This window comes from Zosterops lateralis (genome assembly GCF_965231275.1).
Source record: "Zosterops lateralis genome assembly, chromosome: 20".
Classification (NCBI taxonomy): Eukaryota; Metazoa; Chordata; class Aves; order Passeriformes; family Zosteropidae; genus Zosterops; species Zosterops lateralis.
In genome coordinates, this window is record NC_139780.1 from 1,134,680 (window position 1) to 1,161,940 (window position 27,261).

At 51.7% G+C, this 27,261-nt stretch overlaps 1 protein-coding gene across 4 annotated transcripts in view; it reads right to left on the bottom strand.

The window, feature by feature from the left end:
- The window catches only part of RGS3 (regulator of G protein signaling 3), a 68,757-nt gene extending 41,702 nt beyond the window's left edge, over window positions 1-27,055 (bottom strand). The window contains exons 1-15 of one of the 4 annotated variants that reach the window (XM_083876148.1): window positions 27,003-27,055; window positions 23,481-23,531; window positions 22,834-22,892; window positions 22,163-22,257; window positions 21,282-21,350; window positions 20,583-20,682; window positions 19,331-19,421; window positions 18,649-18,716; window positions 13,035-13,116; window positions 12,297-12,402; window positions 11,732-12,056; window positions 11,316-11,355; window positions 7,727-7,914; window positions 5,837-5,920; window positions 218-329 (exon numbers count right to left, since the gene is read on the bottom strand). In XM_083876148.1, coding sequence (XP_083732274.1) covers window positions 218-329; window positions 5,837-5,920; window positions 7,727-7,914; window positions 11,316-11,355; window positions 11,732-12,056; window positions 12,297-12,402; window positions 13,035-13,116; window positions 18,649-18,716; window positions 19,331-19,421; window positions 20,583-20,682; window positions 21,282-21,350; window positions 22,163-22,257; window positions 22,834-22,890 — 1,417 coding nt within the window. In that variant the 5' untranslated portion in view covers window positions 22,891-22,892; window positions 23,481-23,531; window positions 27,003-27,055. Of the gene's footprint in view, window positions 1-217; window positions 330-5,836; window positions 5,921-6,067; window positions 6,144-7,726; window positions 7,915-11,315; window positions 11,356-11,731; window positions 12,057-12,296; window positions 12,403-13,034; window positions 13,117-16,580; window positions 16,658-18,648; window positions 18,717-19,330; window positions 19,422-20,582; window positions 20,683-21,281; window positions 21,351-22,162; window positions 22,258-22,833; window positions 22,893-23,480; window positions 23,532-27,002 lie in introns of those variants that run through there. The other 3 variants (XM_083876149.1, XM_083876150.1, XM_083876152.1) reach the window with 3 other exon arrangements.
- Window positions 27,056-27,261: the final 206 nt, after the last annotated feature.

The following is a 27,261-nucleotide window of genomic DNA, read 5'->3' on the forward strand; positions in this document are numbered from 1 at the left end:
AGGGGAACAGAGCCCCCAAACCCTGAGACAGGCACCCAAAAAAGGCTGGGAAGGGTCTGAGTGTTCCTGGGATGCCCCAGGAGATGGAGCTCCCAGGATAACAGGGGTGATGCTGGCTCTGCACCCCAGGAAGGATGGCACTGGAAGAAATATTTTTTTCTGGCCAGAAGGCAGAAAAACCCCCAAAAGATCTCCAATTGCTGCTGCAGACACTCACCCTCCTGGAGCTTGACACTCTGCAGGTACAGAGGGTTCCTCAGCACGTTACAGCGCCCGGGCTCGTCCTCCTTGGTGAAGAGCAGCAGGTCGGAGTAGACAAAGAGAGTCACCTGGAAACACAGGAGCAGCAAAGAAAAATCTATAGGGTGTCCTGGAAATGTCCTCTGCCCTGGGGAGAGGCACCAGGAGCCCACACAGCCCTTCCCAAAGGGGCTGATGGCACCTCCTGAGGTTTATGGAGTGCTGGGACAGGAGGGATAAACCTGCCTGACAGTCCCACCCCACACAAACACACCCTCCCTGCTCCCTCCTGTCACTTCCCACTTACACAAGTCACAAATCAGAGCAGGAGGAGGGAATAAGTTGCAGGCAAGCTGCAAGAAGTTTCAGCCTGAAAGTGAATCTGATCACTCTTGATCACCCCTCAGGGAGGAGTTTCTGGCTGATGTCAATAAGAAAGTAAAGTTTGGTTTTGACAAGAGGAGGAGCTGCAGTGGACAAAAATCTGACACCTCAAGCCACGGTGGGGGTGGAAAGGAAACACCAGGCTGAGTTGTCTGCACAGCTCTGCTGAGCTCCAGCACTGCCTCCTGTCCCAGGGCTGGGAGCTCCTCCAGAGCAGGGGAAAAGTCCTGCCTGAGGTCCCCAATCCAATCAGTTCAGATTAATGGGACCCTTAAAATGAGTTTCTCCACTGCAATGGAGCTCCTGGACCCAGAAACCTCCCAGGGATGAGAATCTTGGTGCCAAGAGGTGTGAGCCTGCCCTGCCCTCCAGGAGCTGGGGCACACAGAGATCACAGAATTATGGAATCACTGAGCTGGAGGGGACCCCAAGGATCACCCAGCACAGACCCCCCAATAATCCCACCCCTGGCAGTGCTGTCCAAAGGCTCCTGGAGCTCTGTGCCCATTCCCTGGGGAGCTTTTCCAGGGCTTATTCCACCCTCTGGGGGAAGAAACTTTCCCTCATCTCCATTCTGAGCCTGCCCTGGCCCAGTTTGAGGCCATTCCCTGGGTCCTGTGCCAGGCTGCAATGTGACAATGCCACAGTGGGCACAGACCTGCTCAGGGTAAGAGCCTTGGGGTGCCACCCCCAAAAAAAAACCTCCCACAGCAAAGGCAAAGCTTTTGCTTTCTCCCAGCAGTGCGAGCTCATTTTTTGTGGGATTCTCAGTAAGCACAATTAAAGCTGCTGGTGGAGCTTTAATTGACAATGAAACCAGGGAGGGGCAGTTCTTCTCTGTGCCATTTGGAAAATCCCTTCCTCTGCTCTCAGCACTCTGCTGGCCCAGTGCCCACATCCACTCTCCTCATTCCTTCCAGTCTTGCTGGTAATACAAGGAATAACTTCATTATAACCTTCATCCCACGCCCACCTTTTCCAAAAGGTAAATTTTTTGGGACATGTCTGGTGCCAACCCCAAAGAAGAGATGCTGAAGGGATTTTTTTGGGAATAGCAACCCAAAGTGAAGGAGATAAAAGTGACACAGAAATGGAGGAAAGAAACTGAAAACTGTGAAAGTTTAAAGGGAAATTTTAAATCCTTTTTTAAGAAAAAAAAAAAAAAAAAAAAAAAAAAAAAGATTGAGAGCAGCAGGAAAATCACTTCAAAACCAAGCAAGTTTCAATAGGAAATCTTGGAAATGGAATTACAGGGTGAAGTGTTTACAGGTAACACTGAGCTTTTACAGGAAGATCGTGGTTGAGATGCAGAAGGGTAAAAGCACATCCAGTGCAGGTTCTGTAAGAACATTTTCCCATCAGATGATGCTTCCAGGAAGACTCTGGATCTGAGAGATGGAGATCCCTCTGCTCCTCCAGAATGTTGGGTGGAAAAATAAAAGTGACTTTTCCACCCACAGAGGCAGCACAGCACCACAGCCTGGGGCTCTGACAGACCCAGAGGGGTAACTGGACACATCCCACACCTGAGAGCTGAGGAGGGGGCTCAGGGATGGCCCTGCAGGAGTAACTGGAGCTGGGACCTGCCTGTAACAGCCCTTGGCAAACACATCTGCCCTGAAAAATCACAGGGCTCACCAAAGCCAAGAGCAAACAGACAGCACACACAACGCCTGGGCTCGGCCAGGAGAGGCACTGAGCTCACCAGAGCCGCTCCTTGGAGGGTGGAAGTGGCTTTGGGTGTTTAGCAGAAATAATCTCCTACCCCCAAGTCAGATTTTCAAGAGCTGGCAGGACAGGACTCTCTGAGGATGGAGATGAGCACCCTGGAGTGATCCAGGCCATGAGCACCTTTTGCTGAGGAATGAACAGATTTTACAAGACAGAAAAAGTTGTTCACAGAGGCTGATCCTGATGTCTCCACACTGCTCTGCACCACAGAAAAAAAAGCAAAATCTCTTCTGCTGAGGGACCTGAGCAGCTCCAGGACACAGCACAGGAGACAGAGACACATTTAAAGAGTTTCCTGAGGGAAATCAGGAGACACTGAAAGCCAAGAGGGAAGGCAGGAGCAATGGGCCAAGAGAGGACAACCCTGGGAATGTCACCAAACCCTGCCCCAGGCAGGAGGGAGCCAACATCACCCCCTTGGAAAGAAAAATGTGGCAACAAAATCACTATGAAAAAGTGCCCAGAAATGCAGCCTTGAAGAGAGAAAGAGGAGAAAACCTCCTCCTGCATAAATCCAGCCACCATGAGGTTCCAGGAGCCCAGAAAGCCCATCCTGACCTGCAGACCCTGCCAGAGGGGCAGAAAGGAGGGATGAGAAGGGCACCTGTAGGAGAATTCATGGAGGGCAGGGAGAGGGAACTCTGCAGAGCTGAGATATTCTAGACACACGGGGGTTTATTGCAAGGGTTGGGGGTAAAAAGGGCTTTGCCTTCAGCCACCAGCCTGGGCTGGAGGGAACCCCAAAGAGAGAGAGAGAGAGAGAGAGCAAGAGGGTGAGAGCTGAGAGAGAAGGGAGAGAGAGAGTGAGGTCCTTGTTCCAATCCATTCTCTCTCCTTTTGTGTTGAATATTCTAATTTACAGTGACCCAACCAACACAAGACACAAAATCCTACAGAATCTCCACACAGCCTATAAGAACTACTACATCACCACACTGTGTTATATTTTAAACTCTAAAAAACTCCTCTTTAGACTTTTCTATTTTGCTGCATTGACCTTTGGATGCTTTTTGATTCAATCCAAAGGGATTCTCCTCCAGCTGCCCAGGCTGTTGTCTTCAGGTTATAGAGTAACTAAGACTCATATCCTACGACTCAAAATGACCTCCCATTTCTATTTTGATTATAAGTTTCATATTTTCAGACTCTTATAAGGTTTTATAAATATAAATATATAAATACTCCTATGTTTATAAGGTTTCCAGGAGTGTGGCCCACACTGAGCAGACACCTCAGGGCTTTGGGAGCCCTCCAGGTCCATTGGGGATGGATGGACAAGGCCAAAACCCACCTTGGACACCTCCTGTGCCATCACCCACTGGCTGCTCTGGCACTCCCCGGGGCTGGAGGGATTTCAGGAGCCCATAAATCGCAGCAGAGTCTAGACAGGATGTGATTAAAGCCTGAATAAGGGTTGCCCCAGAGGTAAGGTCAGGGAAAGGACAGAGCCTGGCAAGCCTCCAGAGAGATAGGTTGACTCCTTCAGGAGGTGGGAGAGACTTTGCTCAGGGACAAGGATGCAGGGCCTTGATGTGGGAAAAGATTCTGGGGGTTGGGGAAAAAAAGAAAGGAGCAAGATCTCCATCCCCTGCAGCCTCTCCTCTCTTGAGCCTCCCAGGCAAAATAGATTAATAATAATTAATTAAAGGGCATCCTGCCCTTTCCTGGCATCAGCTCCAGCTGGGAAATCCTCTCCCAGCTCCAGGCTCATCCCAAGAGAGCAGAGTCCTTTCCCCTGAGACATTTTCCTCCTGATCTTCCTCTTGTCCTGGGCTTCTTCATCACCCCCATGTGCACAGATACCCGACCCAGGCTGCAAACAGCATCAGTTACCCATAAATATTCCAATTTGGCTGCAATACCCCACCCAGGCTGCAAACAGCATCAGTTACCCATAAATATTCCACATTTGGCTGCTGCTCCAAATATCTGAGCCTGAGCTAAAGGCAGGGACCTCCAACCTGCCCAGGAGGAGCTCCCTGAGTTCAGCTGGGCTCCCAAACACCAGTTTGTCTGGGATTCATTCCTGCAGGTGCCCAGAAGACCCTGAGCAGCACAGGGCAGACAGGGAAAGGGGTTTAGTTACAAATTACTGCCAAGTTTTTTAATCAATCGTGGATTTTTATTTTTTTCCATGTACTTTGATGGATTTTCATGTAATTTTTTGGTCTGAAAAGTGATTCAAGTCAAAGCAAGGAATGAATTACACAATGAAAACCAGAGAGGAGTCATTTAGCATTACCCTCTACTGGTTTGTACTGGCCAGTTGATGGAAAATGCCTCTGGGCTTTGCTATTGGCCACCCTAAAATAAAATGAGTGAAGTAAAACTTCCTCTACAGATGTGTGAAGATGACACATTGTCAACTCCAGCTGAACTCAACCCCAAATTACTGTGTGAGCTCCTCTGAAATTACCCCAGGAGAAATGGCACTGGTTTGGAGTGGGCTCTGCCTCTCCCCCAAAGCCCAAGGCCTTGCAGACTTTGCAGATGGATAAAAGTGAAGCAGCAAATGGGCTCAACACATTCCAAACTCTGCCAGTTTGGGTGGTGAAAGTTTCATCCACAGGTGCCAAAGTCCTCTTGTATCCCCAGATCTCCAAAAGGGGCAGAAAAGTGGAAGTAAGAACGAGAGGAATTTGGACAGGACATGTTTCAGGAACTGAAATTCTGAGAAATCTGTAGCAAATTCTCTGTCTGGTTCTACTTCTAGGTTGTGGATTCTCTTTCTCTAGAGATGCTGGACACAATCCCCAGTGACTCCAGGGGATCCCTGAACAAGGGGGTGGCTCTGGATGGATTCCAGCGGTGCCCTTCAGCCTGAACCATCCTGTCATTAATTCATTAATTCTGTGCTGCTCTAACCTGGCAGAAAACACCCTCAAACCCCCTGCCCCTGACTCTGCTGGGCTCATTTGAGGAGCATTTGCCACCTGCAGTTTCCTCCCTGCGAGCCCAAAGGCAACGGGAACCAGAGTTGATTTCTGGCGCAGAAGAGTTTTGATATTTAGTTTATCCCACAATAAACTGACCAGAAATCTTTCCAAGTATTATATCAATAATATTTTTTTTTTAAAAAAATGAAACATTTCCCTTCTCAATGTAATGAGGTGTCCCTTACAGACCCTTCTCAAAGTCCTCTCCAGTGCCTGAAGGGGCTCCAGGAGAGCTGGAGACAAGGAAAAGGGTGTGGAATTCCAGGACACAGAGAATGGGTTTGCAGTGTCAGAGGGAAGGGATAAATGGGATAATGGGGAGAGTGAAGGATGAGAGATCCTGGCACAGAAAAGCTGTGGCTGTTCCTGGATCCCTGGAATGGATATTGAGGCATCCTGGGACAGTGGGAGGTGTCCCTGCCCATGGCTGGGATGAATTTAAGGTCCTTTCCAACCCAAAACATGGTGATTCCATGATTCAACCCTCTGTGTAAGACAGCAGAAAAGCAGGTTTGGAGATCTCAGACAATGTGGAAGAGTTTTACCTCTGTGCTCCTCTTCCTGCTCTCGTGAAGGAGCAGCTCCTCCGACAGCAGCAGAGTCCGGGCTGGGTTGCAAAGATCCAGGGGCTGTGTTTGGATGGAAAAAAAAATAAAAAATAAAAAATAAAACAAAAGAAACAGTCAAACCTTCCAGTGTCAGTGTGGTTTGTGAGTTTCCACCCACCAAACCCGCTCTGAGCTGTCAGTCACTGGGGGAGAAGCCACTGTGCTCACAGGGACACAGAGTCTGCAGTCCAGGGAGAGGAGAAAACAAAGCCTTGCACTCACAGCCACGTCAGCCCAGCTGTGAAACGACAGAGCCTTTGCCTCTGACAGGCCCTGCTCTGCACAGGGCTGTTATTTATGGCTCTTTGGCAGCAGGAAGCACAACCACAGTGCTGCCACCTCAGGTTCCCACCAATATTTGTACCTGAGGGTGTGCAGCGCTCTTAGAATTTTAAGAATTTCTGTGCCTTCCCATGCCACACCCAGCTCAGTGGTGGAGAATGGGACAGGTTCAGGTGTCCTGAGTGCAGAACAAACCCTGCACCACCAGCCTGGGACCAGCCATAGGAACAGGAGGGGGATCTGCACAGGGTCCTGCAAAGATAAAACCAGCTCCTGAAGTGGCAGATTCCCCAGGCACAATCCAAGATGAATTTTGGGAGTTAGGAGGCAGAAAGAGCCAGTTGTATCCCCACCAAAGGCCAACCATGCAGAGCCCAGCAGGTGAACACCCAGGTGCCACCAGGGAGGAGGGAGGTGACAAAGAGCTGTCCCCAGCCCAGCCCACAGTGCCCCAAGGCAGCCCAGGGGGGCACAGGGAATGTGAGTTCAGCCCAGAGGGAGCCACCAGGCTGAGCTGAGGTGACAATGCCACTGCCCCAGGAGGACAAAGAGCTCCCCACAGGCTCAGACAGGAAGGGATCCATCAGCAATGTGCTGAAATACATGGAGCAGATGAGATTTTGGGGGTTCTGGCCATAGGAAGGACAAAATTAAGGACAAAGAGGGAGGTAGAACTACTGCCACCAAACTCAGAGCTGGTTCCTCAAACAGCTCATGGAACTGCAGAGGCAGAACATTCCCTGCTGAGCCATCACTGCTCTGGATCTTTGTCCTCTGCTCTGGGAGAAGAAAAGGCTCCAGGGAGAGCTCAGAGCCCTTTCCAGGGCCTAAAGGGGCTCCAGGAGAGCTGGAGAGGGACTGGGGACAAGGGATGGAGGGACAGGACACAGGGAATGGCTTTGGGCAGGGCTGGATGGGAGATTGGGCAGGAATTGTCCCCTGGCAGGGGGGGCAGACCCTGGCACAAGTTGCCCAAACTTTACTGTGACCACCAGCTAAACTAAACCCAACCCCCTCTGTTTGCACACACTGACAGCACAAAGAACCCTCAAGAACAACCTCACTGATCTGCAATTCCAAAGTCAGCTCTGAAGGACACCTCCTCCTGCCCCAAACAAGTACCGAGGGCCAGATTTGAAAGCTGAAAAAGGAGAAAAAAAAATCCAACACGGATAGAATTGCTTGGGCAGGACAAAAACTCCTTTTGAGAGGATTTTTTTGTTTTGGTTTGGGTTTTGTGGGGTTGTTTTGTTTTGTTTTGTTTTTTTTTTTTTTTTTTTGGTTGGTTGGGGTTTTTTTGTTTGGGTTTTTTTTGTGGGTTTTTTTTGGTTTTTTGTTTGTTTGTTTTTGTGTTTGTTTTTTGTTTTGTTTTGTGTTTGTTTGTTTGTTTGTTTGTTTTTTGGGGTTTTTTGGGGTTTTTTTGGTGGTTTTTTGTTTTTTGGGTTTTTTTTTTGAGCTCCCAAGCACAGCCAGCTCCAGGGGAGAGCTGAGGATGGCAGGGAAGGAAAGCCTTGCATTGTTCCTGGCCCCAGACTGGACACTGACCTGCACAAAGATGGGGAACACCAGCACTTTGGGCGCCAGGGTCACGTAGGTGCCGTAGGAATGGGGGACGTGAGGCCTCACTATGGTGCAGTTCTGGTAGTTCCCGTGGCTTTTCATGCTCTGCACAGTCTTCATCAGCCTGGATTTCCTCCCAGAGCCCGTGTGGGATTTCCCTTTGGAGCCATTCCCTGCACGGACAGAGGAATGAAGGAAACACAGAATGAGCTGCAGCTCTGCCAGGCTGGAGGAGGACATGGAAATCCTGGAGCCAAGAGCTGCAGGGGCAGGTGTGGGGGATTCACGAGAGTGAGACAAACTTCATTAACATATTTAGTCTGGTGACTGGGATGCCTTGGAGAGAACAAACAGAATTTCGAGCTCATGAGAAGACGAGATTAAAAACCTGCTTAAAGACAAAAATTCAATCAACCCCCTACATGGATATGTTGAAAAATGTACGAGTTGTTTGTATGATCTTTTAACTTAATTATTGTAGTAGAAATTATTAACCTTACTGAAATGGTGTATAAGTGCTTGGAAAACTTGAGTAAAATTGGATTTTGATCATGGTCAGTCTTCCCATCTCTCCATCAATCACCTACAGACAGGCATCACTGAGATGTCCAGGGATTCACAAAATAACAGCACTTGGAGATTGGAGGTGTCAGAGAATGAGGCAGGAGTTACAAACACACCCATGGCTGGGCTCAAGGCCTGCTGCTGCTGCCAGCCGTGCTTATCCAGACATTGGGTGTATTTATAAAGGATGAGCTCATTGTTCACGGGGCTGGCATCACATCATCCTCCTCTGTGTTTCTGCGTTACATTCTGGGGCTGGGAAAGGCCTGAGCAGCCTGACGGGTTTTCAGTCTGTCCCTCTCCCCTGGAGAGAGTTATCCTCACTCAGAGGAGGGATTGGATTACACATTAGGAGGTTTTCTCCTGCACACTCCCACCTCAGCTGCTCACCAGCAACCTGTGCTCTGCCCTAAAACTCACAGCCAACAGCTCCAGCAGGAACTGAATGGCTCTCTAACCAAAAATTCACATTTACAAAAGAAACCCCACTGAAAAAAATCAATATATTTCCTTCCTCACTCCTCCTGATGAACTGAGCCAGCTCAGGGCTGCAGGCAGAGCTTTCCACTGGGATTGAACAAATCCAGGTGAGGAGCTGAAGATTCTCCTTTTCCCCCACAGGGATGTCTCAGGGATAGGAATGAGCATCCCCCTGGGGATCCCCCAGAACTCCTCCTTCCCTCCCTGCAGCCCCCCTGGGGACCCCCAGAACTCCTCCTTCCCTCCCTGCAGCCCCCTGGGGATCCCCCAGAACTCCTCCTTCCCTCCCTGCAGCCCCCTGGGGATCCCCCAGAACTCCTCCTTCCCTCCCTGCAGCCCCCTGGGGATCCCCCAGAACTCCTCCTTCCCTCCCTGCATCCCCCCTGGGGACCCCCAGAACTCCTCCTTCCCTCCCTGGGGACCCCCAGAACTCCTCCTTCCCTCCCTGGGGACCCCCAGAACTCCTCCTTCCCTCCCTGCATCCCCCTGGGGACCCCCAGAACTCCTCCTTCCCTCCCTGGGGACCCCCAGAACTCCTCCTTCCCTCCCTGGAGACCCCCAGAACTCCTCCTTCCCTCCCTGGGGACCCCCCAGAACTCCTCCTTCCCTCCCTGCAGACCCCAGAGCTGCTCCCACCACTGCAGCTTTTTTACCCTAACAGCTGCCCAGAACCTTCCCAGGCAGAAATGAGCCAAAAACACTCCTGAGCACAGCCCAGGGGCAGATAAGGTCTGGTCCAAAGCAAACACACAAACCTGCCCAGCATTACATATTCCATTAAGTATTAGGAAATAGCACATTTACTCCCAGATAAAGGCAGCAGAGGCAGCCAGAGCTGGGCTGGGGGAGCCAGCTGGGCTGTTTACTGCTGGTTGACTCTACTTTGGGGGAGTTTTGTGACCTGAGAGGTTGTTTCCACCTCTAAGTGCATTAATCCTGATGTTTTCCCTTTTCCCCTTTTTCCTGGTTGTGCTGCCAGGTAACATGGAGGCACAAGAGAGAGCTCAGATAAGATCAGTCTGGGCTGTTCAGGGGTTTGCTTTTGCTCTTATCCCTAAATCACCTCGTTTTAGCAGAGGAAATAATTACCTGGGCAAGTAGTGGCACAGAAACACCCCCCAAATGTCACCTCCTGTCACTGTGCTGCCACTGCTCAGCTTAACTGAAACCTTCCTCCATCTGAATTTGACATTAAATAATTACAAACAAATCCATAAAAAACCCCAAAATTTGTTATGGGAAGAAGCCCAAAGCCTTTCAAATCCCACCCCAGTGTATGAACAAGTCCCTGTGGTGCAGCTCATCCTTTCACAGGGTCCACAAACAGCAGGAAAGAGCTGCAATTACCCACGGAACAAAAACATCCCCTGCAGCTGAGAGTGGAAAATTCTCCTGGCTGCAGAGCTGCAGGGCTGGGAGCACCGAGGCACAGGGGGCTGGGATTCCCACTGCTCCCTCCTGCCCCCCAGCACTGCCCCCATGGCTCTGCCAGCCCCACATTTGGATTTTTCTGAGCATTGCCCTGCCACAGAGACAGCAGCAAGTTTTGCAGCTGTGTCCTCACCCAGACAGGGAATGCTGAGGGATTTACACTCCCCAAGAGCTCAGCTCTCCTAGGGACACTCAGCTCGTCCTGAGCCCATCCAGGGTGCAAACACAGCCTCCCAAAACTCCCAAATCCATGAGCAGACAAGGGGGATTTCCACATGCACCTGCATTCCTGCAGTGCCCAGCCCTGTCACCCACCTCAACCTGCTCTTCCCACAAATCCAACCATCCCTGGGAGCTCCAGGTGTCCCAAAAACACCTGCCACAGGTGTGGTGCATGTTACCAGTATGTTACAAAGGGGTTTTTTTTGAGAAGAGTTGGCCCAGAGACTTTTTTGCAGCAGCCCAGGGCTTGAATATCCCTGCAGGGACACTCAGGGCAGGGGATCAGCTCTCTCAGGGCCTCACAGAGGAGGAGGAGGAGGAGGGAAACACGTCATGGACGAGCCCACACTGCTCAGAGCTCTCACACTTCACCTTCTCACCCTGCCCCAGGTGGGAAATCCCCACCAGCAGCTCTGTGTGAGCTCCCACACACCTTCTCACAGGAGGCTCAGCCCTGCCACGCTCCCCTCCATTGCTGTCATCCTCACCCTTCTGATGAGAGTTTACATCAAAGTCTCTCAAAACAATCTAGATTGTTTTCATTCCTCTCGGTGATAAACTTCTGTATTGACCACTGGGGTCAGAGGGGTGTTCCTCTCAATGACCAAATCCCAAATACTATATAAACCCTAAATGATAATAAACTATCTTATTTTTCTTTTCCCTGCTTCTACCTGACAGGTGAGTGTAGTTCTTTTTGTGTCCCTGACTGTGACACCCCTCTGCCTCTGGGGTTGAGCCACAGTGGGGAGATGATCCCACCCAAAATCCTTGTCCTCAAACCATGCAGGGCTCAGGACAAGGATTTGATGGTGGCAAGAAGATCAGTTTAGATCTGAGTGGTCTGAACAGCATTTCCAGCACAGGGACAACTCACCCAAAGAAGTGTTGTCCTCTTGGTACACTGGCCTCAGCAGCTGTAAGGGACAGAGGGGACACAGTCACCTCCTGCAGGAATCAGGGACAACAACCAGCTACAAAAGTCAACGTGCCAAACCCAGCCAAGACAAAGCACTTCAGAGAGAGAGGGGGGAGAAAAAAAAATAATAAATTTTTGCAGCAGAAAATGAGAGCGACGACTGGCAGTTGTGGTCTTGTGCAGTGGGAAAATCACACAGATACAGGAAATGCTTTAGGAAAACAGTGAAAACTCCACCAAGGAGCAGAAGGTGTGGAGGACAAGACGACAAAGGTGTGGAGGACAAGAGGACAGAGGTGTAGCTTGTAAAAATCAGCAAATATTTAGAGATGATGAAGCAGGAGGCAGGGGATGCTGCAGCACAGAGCCCTTACCTGGCTGCCGGGGTTCAGAGGAGCCAGGATGATGTAGTTCTGGTCTGCAGCAGAGGACAGGGCGGGCAGGGTGCTCTGGCCCCTCTTGCCCAGCTCGCTGTACCTGTCCCAGGAGTGCAGCCCCAGCCCCTGGGTGCCATCCCACAGGACGTGGCAGCTGCGGCGATGCTGGGCCTGAGCGCGGCCGCTCTTCTCCCGCTTGTTGGGAGGGGACTGCAGGTCGAAGGTGGATTTGCAGGAGGACCTGCGGGGCATGGCCTCCTGGGGAGGCTTCACTTGAGGGACCAGCCTCCACACCAGCAGGATGATCTCTGTGGGGCAGTTCCTGTGAGAGAAGTGGGATGGGGAAATCAGGGTTGGAGCATCCGTGTCCAGCCCTTCCTCTCTCCAAAGCTTCTGTCCCTCTCCTGAGCTCTCCATCCTTCCTTCTCCTGCAGGGAATCCTTTCCCAGTGTCCTGCATCTCTCAGAGCTTTCCCAGCCCCACAGTCACTGCCCTGCCCTGCCCTGGGCTCCCCCAAACCACCCCTCCCTGTCCCTGGGTGTTTATTTTGAGGGACACTGACCGGATTTCGTGTGCCAGCTCCACACATTTCCAGTGCTCCACGGGCCGCTCGTTGAGCTGCAGGACAGTGTCGAGCTGCTGCAGACCTGCCTTCTCTGCTGGGCCACCTGGGAGGGACAAATCCCAGTCACTGGCCAGGTAAAAGGTCCTGGCAGGAGGGAGAGGAGGAGCCCTGGAGGTTGGAGGTGCCCAGAGAGCTCCACAGCTCCATCTGACACCCACACCTGAAAATGAAGTGGGGCCACCCAACCTGCAGCTTCACCTTGCAGGATAGAGCCACTTCACCAGGGTAGAGCCACCAGTGCTCCTCAGAGCTGCTGCATGAACTTCTTGTGTTTCCTGGAGGGCACCAGCCCATCCCACAGGACCACAACAAGAGGATCTACTGAGGGTTCCTGCAGTCCTGCTCCCCTTCTGACCTGTTTTCCCCTCCCAAAATGATTTCTGAAGGTCACCCAACCAGACAGACAATTCTCAGGTTGGAGAAGGAACAAAATCACAAAATCTCTGCAGATTGCTGCAAAGAATTGCCAAAATAGTGGCACAGTGCTGACCCAGCAGCCTCTGACCTCATTAAAGGAAACAGAGAATTAATTTAATGAAGTTTCTTGGAGGTACCCAGAGTCCTGCAAAGGCATGAGAGCTTCAGAATCACAACCCACCTCTGGGGAGCAAAAAAAAAAAAAGGAGCAATAATTCATTCAAATCAAGAAGGGATGAAAAGGATGCAATCTCTTACCAGAGTCCACTGCCTGCACACGGACTGGGGAGTCACAGCAGATTGTGAAGCCAAAGCCATCAGTGCCCCGAGGGATGGTGATCTGCAGGGAGACACCAGAGAAAAGAAAATCTAAACTCCACCATCAGCCACTGTGTGTGATCCCCTGTCGCCCCTGCATTTTCTTGCTTTGAACCTTTGCAGCACCATCCTCACGCTGCTTGATGCAAATAATGTGTATTCTTAGAATTTATCTGTGTGTTTTGCATAGTTGTTTTCTGAGAGGAGAATTTGACTGATGGTCACAGTGACCAATGGGGTCAGGAGGTTGTGACCTCCTTGGGCCAATCCTGGCCCTCTGTAAAAAGTGTTTATTAGTTAATTGGAGTCAGATAATAAAGAGCCTTCCATGTTTAACCTGCTGCTGCCTGTGAGGGTCCACACCCACATCACAACCTGTTGCCCCTCTAAGTGCAGGGGTAACAATCCCCCCTCACTCCCACACTGCTCCAAAGCTCTGGAAATGCTGGATGTGGCATTTTAGAGATGGGGAAGAGTTGTGACTGTGACCCCCACGGATAATGAGTGGAAATGGTGCTAAAAAGCAGTGCCAAGGGTCTCTGGAATGCCATAAAACGAGAGTTCATTTAGCACACACTCTGCTCCCAGCTCTTCCAAATGCAAAGGAAGCCATTGGAAAGGAAAACCTGGCAGTCTGGCCCTGACACTGACTTCTGTAAACGAGTCACTTAAACATTTCATTTCCTGTTGGAGAGGACAGAAATAGCAGCACTCCCCTGCTCTGGAGGAGCCCAGCACGTTCCTGTCCTGCAGACATCTGTGTGCATCACCCCCTTCCCTGGGCTCAGCGTGTTTTCCCTCTCTGAGTTTGGAGAGGATGGATCTGCCTTGATTTAGGCTCATTTCTTCTCCTCCTGATCCGAGGAGCATTGAGATTATTAATAAAATGATTTTTTTTTTTTTTTTTTTTTTTTTTTTTTTTTTTGATGTTGGCTTCCAGCAGCAGCTCAGCGTGGCAGATCCTGTAAATACCTGATTAGCCCCCCAAGACATTAGTTTTACTGACAGAAAAAAAGAAAATTTAAACTCCACCACCTGACCCGTATTACTATGAGAACAAAAAGGCAGAAGGAAATGAGGAATTCAGCAGAAGTTGCCAAGGAGGTGATATGGGTTCCTCACTCTTTTACCACGGGAGGGCAAAGGCAGAGAGATTTCATTTCTCTGCACCTTGTGCATGATTGCTCAGCACAAAATCAGCCTTCAAAAGAGAAACTGCCTTGCCCTGGCAGGATCAAAACACAGATCTGTTTTTCTCTCTGGAGTTTGCTGGTTCCTCAGAGAGGAGGCTCTGCACCTTTGAATGAACCCCCCAGCTCAGCCCAACCAGGACTCCATGGTCCCCGTGAGTCCCTTCCAGCTCAGGATATTCCACAATTCCATCCCCAGCACCTCAGGAGCCAGCCCAGCATCTCTCCCACCACGGAGACTCCACAGGCACTTCCCAGCCCAAGGTTTTCCCTGTGTCAGGTCTCCTTCTCCCTGAGCTGGCTGACCTTGCCCCCCACCTGCCCTGAGCAGCTTCTCCCTGCTGATGCTCCTCAGCTCCTGCTCCTCCCATGGCCATCACAGGCAGTAATTCCCCATTTTTTTGCCCATTTTTTTCCCCATTTTTTGCCCATTTTTTCTGCCATGCACAAAACTGAAGAGCTATGAGCATCTGCCATGAGCTGGGAGGTGGATGGGGAGGCTTGTACCCAAATTTGTACCCAAATTTTGCCAAAAAGTGCAGAAGAAATTTTCAAAATAAAGACTTATTAAGGTCTAAGAGACAAAGCAGAGTCAGTTGTTATTCAGCCAAGATAAAGCAGCTTTCCTGCATGAGATGGTCACCACAGCCCTGGCAAGAAGGGAGCAGTTGGGTTTGGAATTCTGCTGCTTTTGTAACTCCCAGTGTTTGCTGTGCCCCACAGCAGCTCTGGGATAACCCCAACAATGAGCTCAGGAGCACAGGGACAAGCTGACCCCGAGCTGGGAGTCCCAAGCCAGAACACAGAGAGAATATTTCTTTGAAATGCAGGAGACTGGGAGGTGCACATGGAAAAGCAGCACCTGGCATTGTGCACTGGGAGAACTGGAGCAGTGCAGGGAGCTGCTCCTCAGGAAAAAAAGTGCTGTTAGCTCCCAAAAACATTAAAATCGTTTTAAAAGAGGGAGTAGCAGCCTGCTGTGCCTGCTTCTCCTCTCGTAAGGAGGAAATTAAGACAACACCTTGCAGCTTAACACTGTTACCACCAGCATGCTACCTGCAGGTTGTACAGTAAATCTATTTTTTATATTGACATATATTTTTATATTTTAATAATTTATATCTATTTTTTAAAAGCACCCCTCTCCGCCCATTTCTCCACTGCAGCACCAAGTTGCAGGCACACCCACAGGCACCCACATGAATATACTTTCCTTCCATCCTCACTCTAATTTTTAAACTGTAAGGACACCGAGTCGATGCCTCACCAGCAGCACTCACAGATACCACCAGCACACTACCTACGAGTTGTACAGTAAATCTATTTTTTATATTTACATATATTGTTATATTTTAATAATTATTTTTAAGCACCCCTCTCTGCCCTTTTCTCCACTGAAAAAGAGACATGGCAGAGGCCAACCACAGGCACCCACATGTGAAGATACTTTCCTTCTATCCTGACTATAATTTACAAGTCGATGCCTCACCAACAGCACCCACAGATACCACCAGCCTGCTACCTGCGAGTTGTACAGTAAATCTATTTTTTATATTTACATATATTTTTTTTTCTTTTTTTTAAAGCACCCCTTTGTGCCCATTTCTCCACTGCAGCACCAGGCTGCAGGCACAGCCAAAGGCACCCATGTGAAGATACTTTCCTTCTGTCCTCACTCTAATTCACAAACTGTAACGACACCAGTCAATGCCTACCAGCAGCACCCACAGATACCACCAGCCTGCTACCTGTGAGTTGTACACTAAATCTATTTTTTATATTTACATATATTGTTATATTTTAATCATTTATATTTTTTTAAGCACCCCTTTGTGCCCATTTCTCCACTGCAGCACCAAGTTGCAGGGACACCCACAGGCACCTATGTGAAGATATTTTCCTTCTATCCTCACTCTAATTCACAAACTGTAACGACACCAAGTCGATGCCTCACCATCAACACCCACAGATACCACCAGCGTGCTACCTGCGAGTTGTACAATAAATCTATTTTTTATAGTTACATATATTTTTATATTTTAATAATTTTATATATATATATTTTTTTTTTTTTAAAAGCACCCCTTTGTGTCCATTTCTCCACTGCAGCACCATGCAGAGACCAGCCAAAGGCACCCACATGAAGATGCTTTTCCTTCTATCCTCACTCTAATTGACAAACTGTAACGACACCAAGTCAATGCCTCACCAGCAGCACCCACAGAGCCCATCCATGATGAGAGACCCCCCCAGCCACCCATCAATCCCCCCAAGGCGTGCTGGGGGAGATACAGACCTGCCTGTACCTCCTCTCCGAGCACACCTTGCAGAGCCCATTGAAGCGGTTCATGGCTGGCTCCCACCACAGCCCATGGAAAAAACCCCCGCGGCTCCCGCAGAGATCCCAGGGCTCCTCTCCCGGCTCAGGAGCGTGGAAGGAGCCCCAGTCAAAGTGGCATGACCGCCCATGGGAACCCAACTCCCGAGAAGAATGGCAGGAAGCCACCTTTCACCTCCCCGGCCCCTGCGAGCGCTGTATGCCGCTTTACGATAAGCCAGAGGCTTCCTGAAAATAAAAATAATAAAAAAAAAAAAAAAATCCTGGCTGGCGAGGAAGGGAGAGAGTTTTTATATTAAAATTCCTGTCAACTCTTTTAGTATTCCCTAGTCCCCACGGCTCTGTTGATGTGGCTTTTGTTCCCGTGGCATTCTTCAGCACTTTTTGTTTTTTTTTCGCGACGGGTTCTCACAAAACACGCGGAGGATGTTTGAGCGGCGTTTTCACAGGAGCTGGGGCTGTGAGAGCCTCACTCCATAAAAAAAAAATAATATCAGAGGTTTGGGTTTATAGAAGCAAAACAAAAAGAAAAAGAAAAAGCAGAGTTTGTTTTTGAAAGCACAGACCCGGAGGATTCGCACGTCCCCCGTGCTTTGTGTTTGTAAAGTCACTGAGAGGGAAGCACTGAGGTCAATTAAACTGCATCCATGGTGGGATTTGGGGAATTAAAGGCCAAGAGGAACTCTGAGCACAGCCAGGACACCCAGCAAGGCTCAGCTGCCCCACTGCCACAGTTGGGCACAACTCCTTGGAGATGGGGCTCCAACAGAGAAGAAAACACCTTCCACAGGGGGTTGAGAAAGGAGGGGAGGCTGGAGGGAACCCAAAATCCAGGTTCTTTTGCACAGGGAGGTCACAGGGAGGGAGCTGAGGCGGCTCAGCACTCCCAGGGGAGCTGCAGTGGCAGAGCCATCAGAGCTTTGGAGCATTGTCCCAACTGGCCAGGCTGGAGCTGGAGCTGGAGCTGGAAGGAGGAGCAGCTTTCCTTCCCAGCCACCACCTTTCAAGTCAGTGGCGACTGCTGAAGAGGAAGGGAGGAGAGGGGCGCTGGCTTTGTTTGTCTTTGCTCAGCCCTCTGCTGTAAAAAATAAAATAACTGCAAAGGCAGCTGAGGCAAACACGGGGCGGAATCAGGCACAGATAAATCACGGGGCCGCCCCAGCCCCGCTTCCGACGCAAATTGTGTGTTTGTGTTCCCATTTCCCATCCTTGCCTCTCCTATAAATCACCCACATCTTTCCCTTCCCACAGCACACGGCCCTGGAAGGAGGAGAGGAGCAGATGTGGCCAAGGAGATGCAGAGCTGGGCAGGGGTTGATGATGAGGAACCTGCCAGCCCCAGCCCTGGGGGAAATAGATTTGTAAAAAATCCATTTTTCCATCCAGAGAAATGGATTTGTAGAGGATTCTTAAAGCTTAACAGAAAGGCTCATGTAATATGCAAATTTTGAAATAAGAAATGCTGAGCGAGAAATGTCCTAGAATAGGATAGATGTTGTTAAGAGAGAAATAAAACTAGAAATAAGTTTTAAAGGATGGCCTTGCAAATAAGTCCAGACACTGTGGAGAAATAGAACTGTGAAACTATGAAATATGTTTTTGAAATAGATGCTTTTGGAGAAATATGAACTATGAAACTATATAGAACTATGAAAAGTGCATTGTAGTAAAACCCACGAGGGGTAATTTTAGATAATTAGCTTTAAGGCATTAATGGCATTGTGTAGTAAAAGCTGATAGGCCAAAAAAAGGCTTATAGTGGGTTATAATTAAGAAATAGTTTAGTTTCTGATTGTGATGGTGTGGATTATAACATCTGTACTGTCTCACCCTTCACACAAGAATAAAAATAGAATAAATTCCAACTCCTGGGGCCTGACTGGGGTAACAAACTGCCTGTGACAGGGAGGAGACAGAGCTGCCCCACCTCAGCACCAGCCTCACTAAAACACTGTCCCTTGGCTCATTTGGACACCCCTCCTGCAGCACCACATCTTCCCAGTGCTGTGACTCCTGTCACACCCACCTTCAGCTGCTGCAGGCTCACAGAGTCCTGGCTCTCCTGGGCTGCACCTCCACTTCCTGGCTGGACTTCTGAAATAAATTTTAATTTTTTTTTTTTTTTAAAGGAAAAGCCCCCCACGAGTGTGGCAGCACATCTGACAACCCCACAGTGCACAGGAGAACTTTTACACATCCCTCTCCAGGCAGCAGCTGCACACCTGAGACAGGTACTGCTGCCCCACCCTGGCCCTGGCAGGAAGAAAAGCTCCCAACCATCCAGCACAGAGCCCAGGGGCAAAGAGAGTGTGGCCACAGCAATGAGCCCCAAGGTTTGAGAGGCAGGAGGCAGCAGAAGGACAAGCCAAGCAAGAGGGACAGATGTGGCTGCAGGTTTGGGGGCCACACAGAGCCCCAAAAATGAGGCTGAAGGGGAGAGCAGGGCCTGTTGAAACAGCCAAAATCCTCACCCCACAAGTTTTTAGGATGCCAAATGCCCACTGAGCACCACAGGGGCCTGTTGAAACAGCCAAAATCCCCACCCCATGAGTTTTTGGGATGCCAAGTGCCCTCTGAGCACCACAGGGTGAGGCAATGCCACCCCAGAGTGGGGCTGGGGCTGCTCCACAAAGCCTCAAACACAGGAGTGACTCCTCTTTCCACGCCTTGCCAGCACCCCCTGGGCTATTCCTGCGGTGGGAACACACCTGTGCTCTGCTTCAGCCTCCTCATGGCCACCTTCAGGTGTTTGGTCCTGCCCAGGTCCTCCCCGAGGAGGTAATACCAGCCACTGATCTCCTGTGGGGAGGGAAGAAGCTCTTGCATGTTCAGCCCCATTTCATCCAGCCAGGGCAGGGGCTGCCCCAGGTACAGCACACAGAGGTGCCCAGACCTGCTCTCACACACACACAGAGTTCTTTTCTCAGCAAAATTCCATCCTCCCTGCAAAGGGAGGAAGGAGAAACACAGAAACAACGAGATTGCAGGTTTTTAGAGGGATACCCAGCAGTGTGATGCAGCAGCCAGGGGACAGGACATCATCTCAGCCTTGCTGAGGTCCCAGGAGCACCAGACTGTTTTAAAAAAGCTGCACATCACTTGTCCAAATTTCAGAGGAGGCCATGCCTAAGCCACCTCTCAGGCCACCAACAGCTCCTTTTCAGTCTCCTGCTATGAAGGAAATGCCCACAACTCATGTGTGGAAATTTCAAAAATCAAGGAGCATTTGGACAACACTCTCAGGCACCAGGTGGGATTGTCTCTGCAGGAGTTGGACTTAATTCTCCCTGTGTGTCCCTTCCAGCTCAGGATATTCTGTGATTCTGTGAGCTCAGGGAATGCATTAACACTTCCATGAAACCCCTCCAGGTGGGCAGAATCCCCCACCGCTGGCCCCTGGGATGAAGCATTCCCAGGCTCTGGGGGTGGCTGTGAGCCCTGCCCGGGGAAGGCTGGCCCAGCTGTATTACCGAGCAGCAGCCAGGCTGGGGCAGCAGCACTGTGACCAAACCTGCTGCAGCAGGGACAGGGATTCGGGCACAGGATTCCTGCAGGAACAGCCAAAACCCCTCTGTGTGTGCCCTGTGCCTGTCAGCACACTGCTGGGGATCAGGCAGATTGTTGTCCCCACCATCACACCCGCTCAGCCAAGTGTCAGATGTTGGCACCATGTCCTGTGTGTCCCCCACTGCAAACTGGGCAGGCAGGGTGTGCTGGGGACATCTCTGTGCCCCACCAGTCACTGTCACTCTGTGCCCCTGCTGCAGGGAGTGACATCCCCTGTGCCAGGACCCCTCCTGGAACAGCCTCCCCAACCACCCCAAGTCCAGTCTCACACTGGAATGGGAGGGAACTCCCCAGGCACCTTCTCCCACAGTGGGAAAAGCCTCTTTTCATCCACCCACCGAGCCCAGAGAGCCCAAGCCCAGCCCCAGAGCCTGCCCTGGGACACAGAGGTACCTTGTCCAGGGCCAGGAGGGACTTCACACCAAAGCTCATGCAGCCAATGAGTTCGCTCTGCCTGCAGGACAACCAGAGTTCAGGGACTGGCAGCACAGGCCTGTTGAACCCCCAGATCCCCCCTTTCACCCCTTTTCAGGGAGCCCCCAACCCTCCCTGCCCGTGCTGGGTGCCAGGCAGTGCCCAGGACGTGTCCCTGCTCTGTGGTTTGAGCAGATATGGTATAACACATCCCTCAGCTGCAGCAGGGCAAGGAAGGGCTGGGCTGAGTACCCTGGTCACCTCCAGCCCTCCTGGCGCTGGCAGGAGCTTGGCCAAGGAGGGAGGTGGCACTTGGCCTGGGCTGGCAGTGTCCCCTCCCTGCATTGTCCCCAGAGGGAGGGCAGGTCCCAACTCTCTCCAGCCTCCCTGGATTTGGCCAACACTGCAGGCAAAGTGGCTGCAGGGGTTTAAATGCTGCCCCAGCTGGTGGCCACCGAGCAGCAGCAATGGCAGCAGTGCCAAGGGCAGGGTTTCCTGCACTGCCTGCCCACCAGTGTGACCTCAGCTGGGACATCCCTTGAGCAGAGCAGCCCTGAGCTCAGGGCCAGCCCTCAGGGGCCTGGAGGAGCTCACATGGGGTCACCAGAGCAGGGGGAAGGGTCTCTGCCACAACAGCCTCATCTGGAAAGGATCCTGTGACAGCTGGCAGCCCCTTACCTGGAATTCCTCTCTCTGTTCCAGACTGTGACCAGGAGACGCTTCTGCTCATCCTCCTCTTGCACTGGGCTGGAATGAGAGGAGGGCACAGCCCATCAGCCCCCCCAGGAGCACTCAGCAGGGGCTGCCCTCACAGCCACAGCCCCCTCAGCCTCCTCACAGCCAGGTCTTCTCCTCCAGCCCCTGCACAGAGCACTGCAGCACCTCCCCAGAGAGCAATCTGCTCATTCCTGACACACACCTGCAAGGGGATGTCACCTCTCCTGGGCAGGTGCAGGGACACCACTCGTGTGGTTCCAGGGGGGGAAATAATCTTGCAGGAAGACACATCCAACATCAAAGGGTAAACGCAAGGAACGAGCCACGTTTCATGCTCTGAAAGCACCACCCTGTGCCAACTCAAACTCTGCATGGGTCAGAGGGCTGGCACAGTCTCTGTCCCCAGCAGTGACAAGCTCTGCCCAACGCTCAGTCATGCAGCTCTTTTCCCATGCAGAGACATGCTGAAACTGTAGAAACCCTTTTACCTTCCTCATTCACACTATTGCAGGTGCCAGGTCTAGGAAATGGAGTGTGTTTATCCAATTCCTGCCCAGCAAGGAAATCTGAGCCTGCAGGAGCAGCTCTGCCATGCTGTGTGTGCTGACAGCTCTGCCCAAAAAAAGTTCAAAGCACTTCAAGCTACAAAAACCAGCAGAATAATGTCTGTCACTCCTCATCTCAGCAGCAGAGCTGCTCAGGCGTGCTGAGTGTTTATTAGAGAGCACAAAGAAAAGCAAACACGGGGGTTTGGTGGGGAGGGGACACAAAGGTCCCCATGCTCTGTGTGTGACGCGGTGCTCAGGGATGGCCCAGAGCTGCCCCTGCCCTGCCGTACTCACAACACAAAGTGCTCGTGGAACACGGGATTTTTGCTGTCTGGCACAGTCTTGGTCTTTTGCCTGCACTTTCTGTCAGCATCTGGCACGATGGACATCTTTGGGAGGAAAAGAAGCAGCGTGTTAATTTAACATTCCCAGAGCACCCTGGAGACTGGCACAGGCTCTTGTAGGGAGGGCTGAGCTCAAAGATCCTGCTAACAGCTGCTTGGGATCACTTCACCCTTCTGCCTGTCAGGTAATTGTGTTACAAAACTGCTCAGGGCAGGGGAGAGAGGGAAAAGAGCAGAAAAATTTAAGGAGTGATGGACACAAGTATGGCTGACTCACACCCCTTCTCAGGAGAGATGCTGCTCCCTGCACTGTGCAATTCCCAGCAAACATCCCCACCAGGATTTGGGATGTTCTTGCAGTGAATGGTTGACTCAGCCCCCAGCAGGATAAAGTCCTACTCTTTTTCTACTTCAGACACTGCCAATAAAACCCATGAGCTGTCCAGCACTGGGCAGGAGCCCAGCCAGCTCCCTCCATGCTGGGGATGCTCTTCCAGAGCAGGATGGAGAAGGAAGAGGAAGGGATAAACAGTGCAGAGCAAGTTTGGAGGAGCCAACCACAAAATTGTCCAAAAAAAAAAAAGCACAAATTTCCCTGAGCAAAGCCCCAGGAGGACCCACCTTCACGTAGGAGTCGCAGGCACGGCACTCTGATCCCATCAGACCTTTGGCTTCCATGACTGGAAAGGAAATGAAATGAAATGAAATTAAATGGTCACATCCCAAAGATGTGACAAGGAGGGAGATCCCTCCCTGTGGGGCACAACCCTCAGACAGGGACAGGGGTTTATTGTACTGTCCCTTTAACACAGCCGTGCTATAAATACAGGCTGGGGCTGAGGCAGCTCAGCATCAGGAGGGCAAATTGCATTCCCTCTGCCTGACTTCCCCCAGCCCTGGGGACAAATGGATCATCCAGTTAAATATCAACAGCCTCATCCTGACACTGCTCAGCCCCACTGCTGGACCCTGTGGCTGCCTGGGGCTGGGGATGTGACAGGGATGGGACAGGGGTGGGACAGGGGTGTGACAGGGGTGTGACAGGGGTGTGACAAGGGTGTGACAGGGGTGTACAAGGGATGTGCAGCAGACCCTGGAAAGCACAGGACGGGCTGTCTCTAGAAATTTCAGTTTGGTCTCTCAACCAAGAGCTCCCAGTTGTGCCACTGCTCCCAACAGATGCCACCAAGCTCCAAAGAGCTCTGAGGAGGAGCCTGAAGTGCTGTCCCCACCATCAGCCCCCCGGGATGGCCCAGGGACACACTCACCGTGCAGCACCAGCCTCCGGGCACACACCTCGATGGACAGCTTCAGCTGGCCTGGGGACAGGAGGGGACAGGCTGAGGGATGGGCTGGGGGACTCACCCACCCCCTGAAAGGCTCACACAGGGCCAGACACCTCCTGCCTTCCCACCCCGGGCAGGGAGCTAAGCTACAAGCAGGAGGAGCCTCCCAAAAGTGCTTTTTCTCTTTCTTTCTTCTCTTCTCTCTTTTTCATTTCTTTCTTTCCTTCTCTCTTGCTTTCTTTCCTTACTTTTTTATTTCCTTGCTTTCTTTCTCTTTCTTGCTTGCTCTCTTTTCTTTCTTTCCTTTCTTCCCTTCTCTCTTTTTTTCCTTCCTTTCTTTCTCTTTCTTTCCTTACTTTTTTCTCTCCGTCTTTCATTGCTTTCTTTCTTGCTTTCTTTCTTGCTTGCTTTCCTTGCTTTCTTTTCTTCCTTTCTCTTTTTCCTTTCCTTTCCTTCCCTTCCCTTCTCTCTTATCCTCCTCCCCATCCCCATCCCAGCTCCTGGAGGCTGAGGCAGGAGCCCAGCACTGTCTGGCAGCACTGACACCCCCTGGGTGTGCTGGTTAAGGGGAGCAGGGGGAGCTGCCTCCCCTCTGAATGTCCTCCCAAAATACCCCTGGGAGCTGGGCCTGCCAGCCTCAGCAGGATGTGCAGGTTTTAATGGCAGTGAAGGGTCTCTAATCATACAACTGTTGTGGATCAACCCAAAACTAAACATTTCCCAACACCCCTGGAGAACCCAAAGACTGAAACCATCACTGCTACAACATTTCCCTTAGGCCAAAGCAACAGATTCCACTTTCACTCCTCCCCCAGTTTACAAAACACAACAAACAAGTGAGTAAACATCATTTACAGGCCAGTAAACATAATAAACACATAAACACCTCACAAGTTAAAACCCAACGTTTCATTTTGCCAAAGAACACGCCCAAGGGCTCAGGCGTGCTTGGGGAGGGGATATCTGATGGGATTGTTTAACCTGAAACAATTCAGAGAACACATTTTTCACTGGGGGAAAAAAAATAATAATTAAAAAAAAAATCCAACCTCTGAGCAGCTGAGGTGTGCACGGACATGTGGAAATGGTGCACCAGTGCAAGGTGAGAGAGCAAAGACAGGAGCAGGGAGGGATGAGCCAGGACAGCCCCAACAGTGGTTTGGAGCAGAGACAATCCCCTAATTTCACCCTCCCACTGCAGGCTTTGAGCACAAGGTGGGGATTCCTCTGCTCCCTGCAGATCTCTGGGGCTGCAGTGGGATCCCTGCTCCACTCAGCACACAACAGATCTCACAATACCAAAAAAAAAAACTGCCCCAAGCATGAGGAGGAGTCGAAGGGAGAGGGGAAGAAGAAGGGAGGTTTTTGTGCTGGGAAATTTGGGGGGAGGCCAGTCTGGGGCTGGGGAGAGCTGGGGCTGCCCCTGGGGAGCTCAGGGGCCTTGCACAGGGAGGGATGGGGTCACTGCAGGTGTGTCACTGCTGTGGGGACAGTCACTGTCACAGGCTGCCCCAGCACAGAGAGAACAGCTCTGCCTGTCTGGGGACAAACACAAATCGGCCAGAGTGGGCTTTGGGGGTTTGGGGTTTGGGTGTTCTCCTCTCTGTGAGGAACAGAGGATTTTTCCCTCCTGAGTGTCCCCCAAGCCCATGAAGGGACAGATCACACCCCCAGGGCTCTCCCCACTTACCGAAGGTGCTGAGGCAGAAAGGAGCTCCCAGGAGGGGCCGGGCCCGGCGGGAGCAGAGCGGGACCCTGAGCTCATTGCCGGGCTCCATGGCACGGCAGCGCTAATTACAGCTGCGGTAATTAGAGCCCGGCCCGCGCGGTTTCCACGGGACACGGAACAACCGCCGCCGTTTGAATGGAGCCGCTCCCGTCAGCCCCGGGGGATGCACGGGGACAGCACCTGGGGACACGTGCCCGGGGACGGGGACAGGTGGGGACAGGGGGGTGGGGACAGGGACAGGTGGGTGGGGACAGGGACAGGGCCAGGTGGGGACAGTGCCAGGTGGGGACAGTGCCACCGTGGGGACAGTGCCCAGGTGGGGACAGAGCGAAGTGGGGACAGTGCCAGGTGGGGTGGGGACAGTGCCAGGTGGATGGGGACAGTGGCACCATAGGGACAGTGCCATCATGGGGACAGTGCCAGGTGAGGACAGTGCCACCATAGGGAGAGTGCCACTATGGGGACAGTGCCAGGTGGGTGGGGACAGTGCCACAGTGGGGACAGTGGCACCATAGGGACAGTGGCACCATGGGGACAGTGCCACCAGGGGGACAGTGCCACCATGGGGACAGGGCCAGGTGGATTGGGACAGTGCCCAGGTGGGACAGTGCCCAGGTGGGGACAGTGCCAGGGTGGGGACAGTGCCAGGGTGGGGACAGTGCCAGGTGAGGGCAGTGCCCAGGTGGGGACAGTGCCAGGGGTGGGGACAGTGCGACCATGGGGACAGTGCGGGGTGGAGACAGTGTGGGATGAGGACAGTGCAGGGTGGGGACACTGCCAGGTGGGGACAGTGCCCTCTCCCCCCGCAGCCCCCGCAGCCGACGGTGCCCCAGGAAGGAGCTGCAGGAAAAGCACAAACCCAACCCCGCCGTGCTGTCAGTAACCCCTGGGCTGCCCCAAGGGCTCTGCCAGCACATCCCCGGCTGTGCCAGGAGCTGTCCCACCGCACAGGGGACACCACTGCGGGCAGGACTGGCCTGTCTGGGGGATGGCAGGGCACGGGTGACATGCTGGGCTCTGATGTGACAAGGAAAGAGGGGCACAGCACCCCCAGGCTCATTGGGGTCACCCTGCAGGACCCCAGAGCTGCCCATTCCATCAGAGCTGCCCATTCCATCACCCAGGAGCTGGGAATGGCTCTGGGAGCTGCATCCCAGTTCACCCCAAGGCACCAGAGCCCAACACCAGCTCCAGAGTGTTACAGATTTCCCCCAGGCAGGAGGTCATGATTTATAACAGGACTTTGAACTACCCTGACTAAAACCTAACCTGAGGCCTTGGTAAGGCCTTGAAGCCATAACACAGTGAAAATTCCTTTAAGTTTGTAGCGCGATTAAAAAATAGCTATTAAAGTGGTTTTTTTTAAAAGTTTGAAATTCACTGAGTAAAGTAGTTAATAAACACGTGTTGAACCACCACCTTAGCTGTAAGTTAAATAATGTATGTTTGCATTCTTTCCCTCGCTGTGTGCCAGTGCCTGAGCTATCCAAAGTGTAAACTATATAAAAACGTATAAAAAAAGTCATTTCGGTTGAAATAAAAAAAGTTGCGCAGTTTTAATCACATGTCCAGTCCTCCTTTTTAGTAGCCCTGGCAAAACTGGAGGGTGTGGAGGAATGATGGAGATGGTTTCCTGGAGTGGAAAAAAATAAAAACCCCTTCCCCAAAAGGCTGGGCTGTCCCAGAACTCTGTGGGATTATAAAGAACAAGATCTCCTGTTCAGCCTGGACTGCTGGACCCCCACCACCACCCCACCCCAGGAGCCCTGACTCACCTTTCCCTTTCACTCTGGCACGGCTGATCCTCCTCCTGCTCCCCAAGGATCCCCTTTGGCCCCTCCGGGGGGATTGTCCAGCCTGGAGTGACCCCCTGGTCACCGCTGGGAGATGCTCCAGCACTGGGGGGCTCTGCCCTGTCCCTGCCAGGGGAAAGAGGAGATGAGGGCAGGGCAGGGAGAGCCCAGACTCTGCTGTACCCACAGTTTTACTGCCACTGGGGGTTTTTCTGCAGCTCAGCCCAGCCTTCCCTGTGAG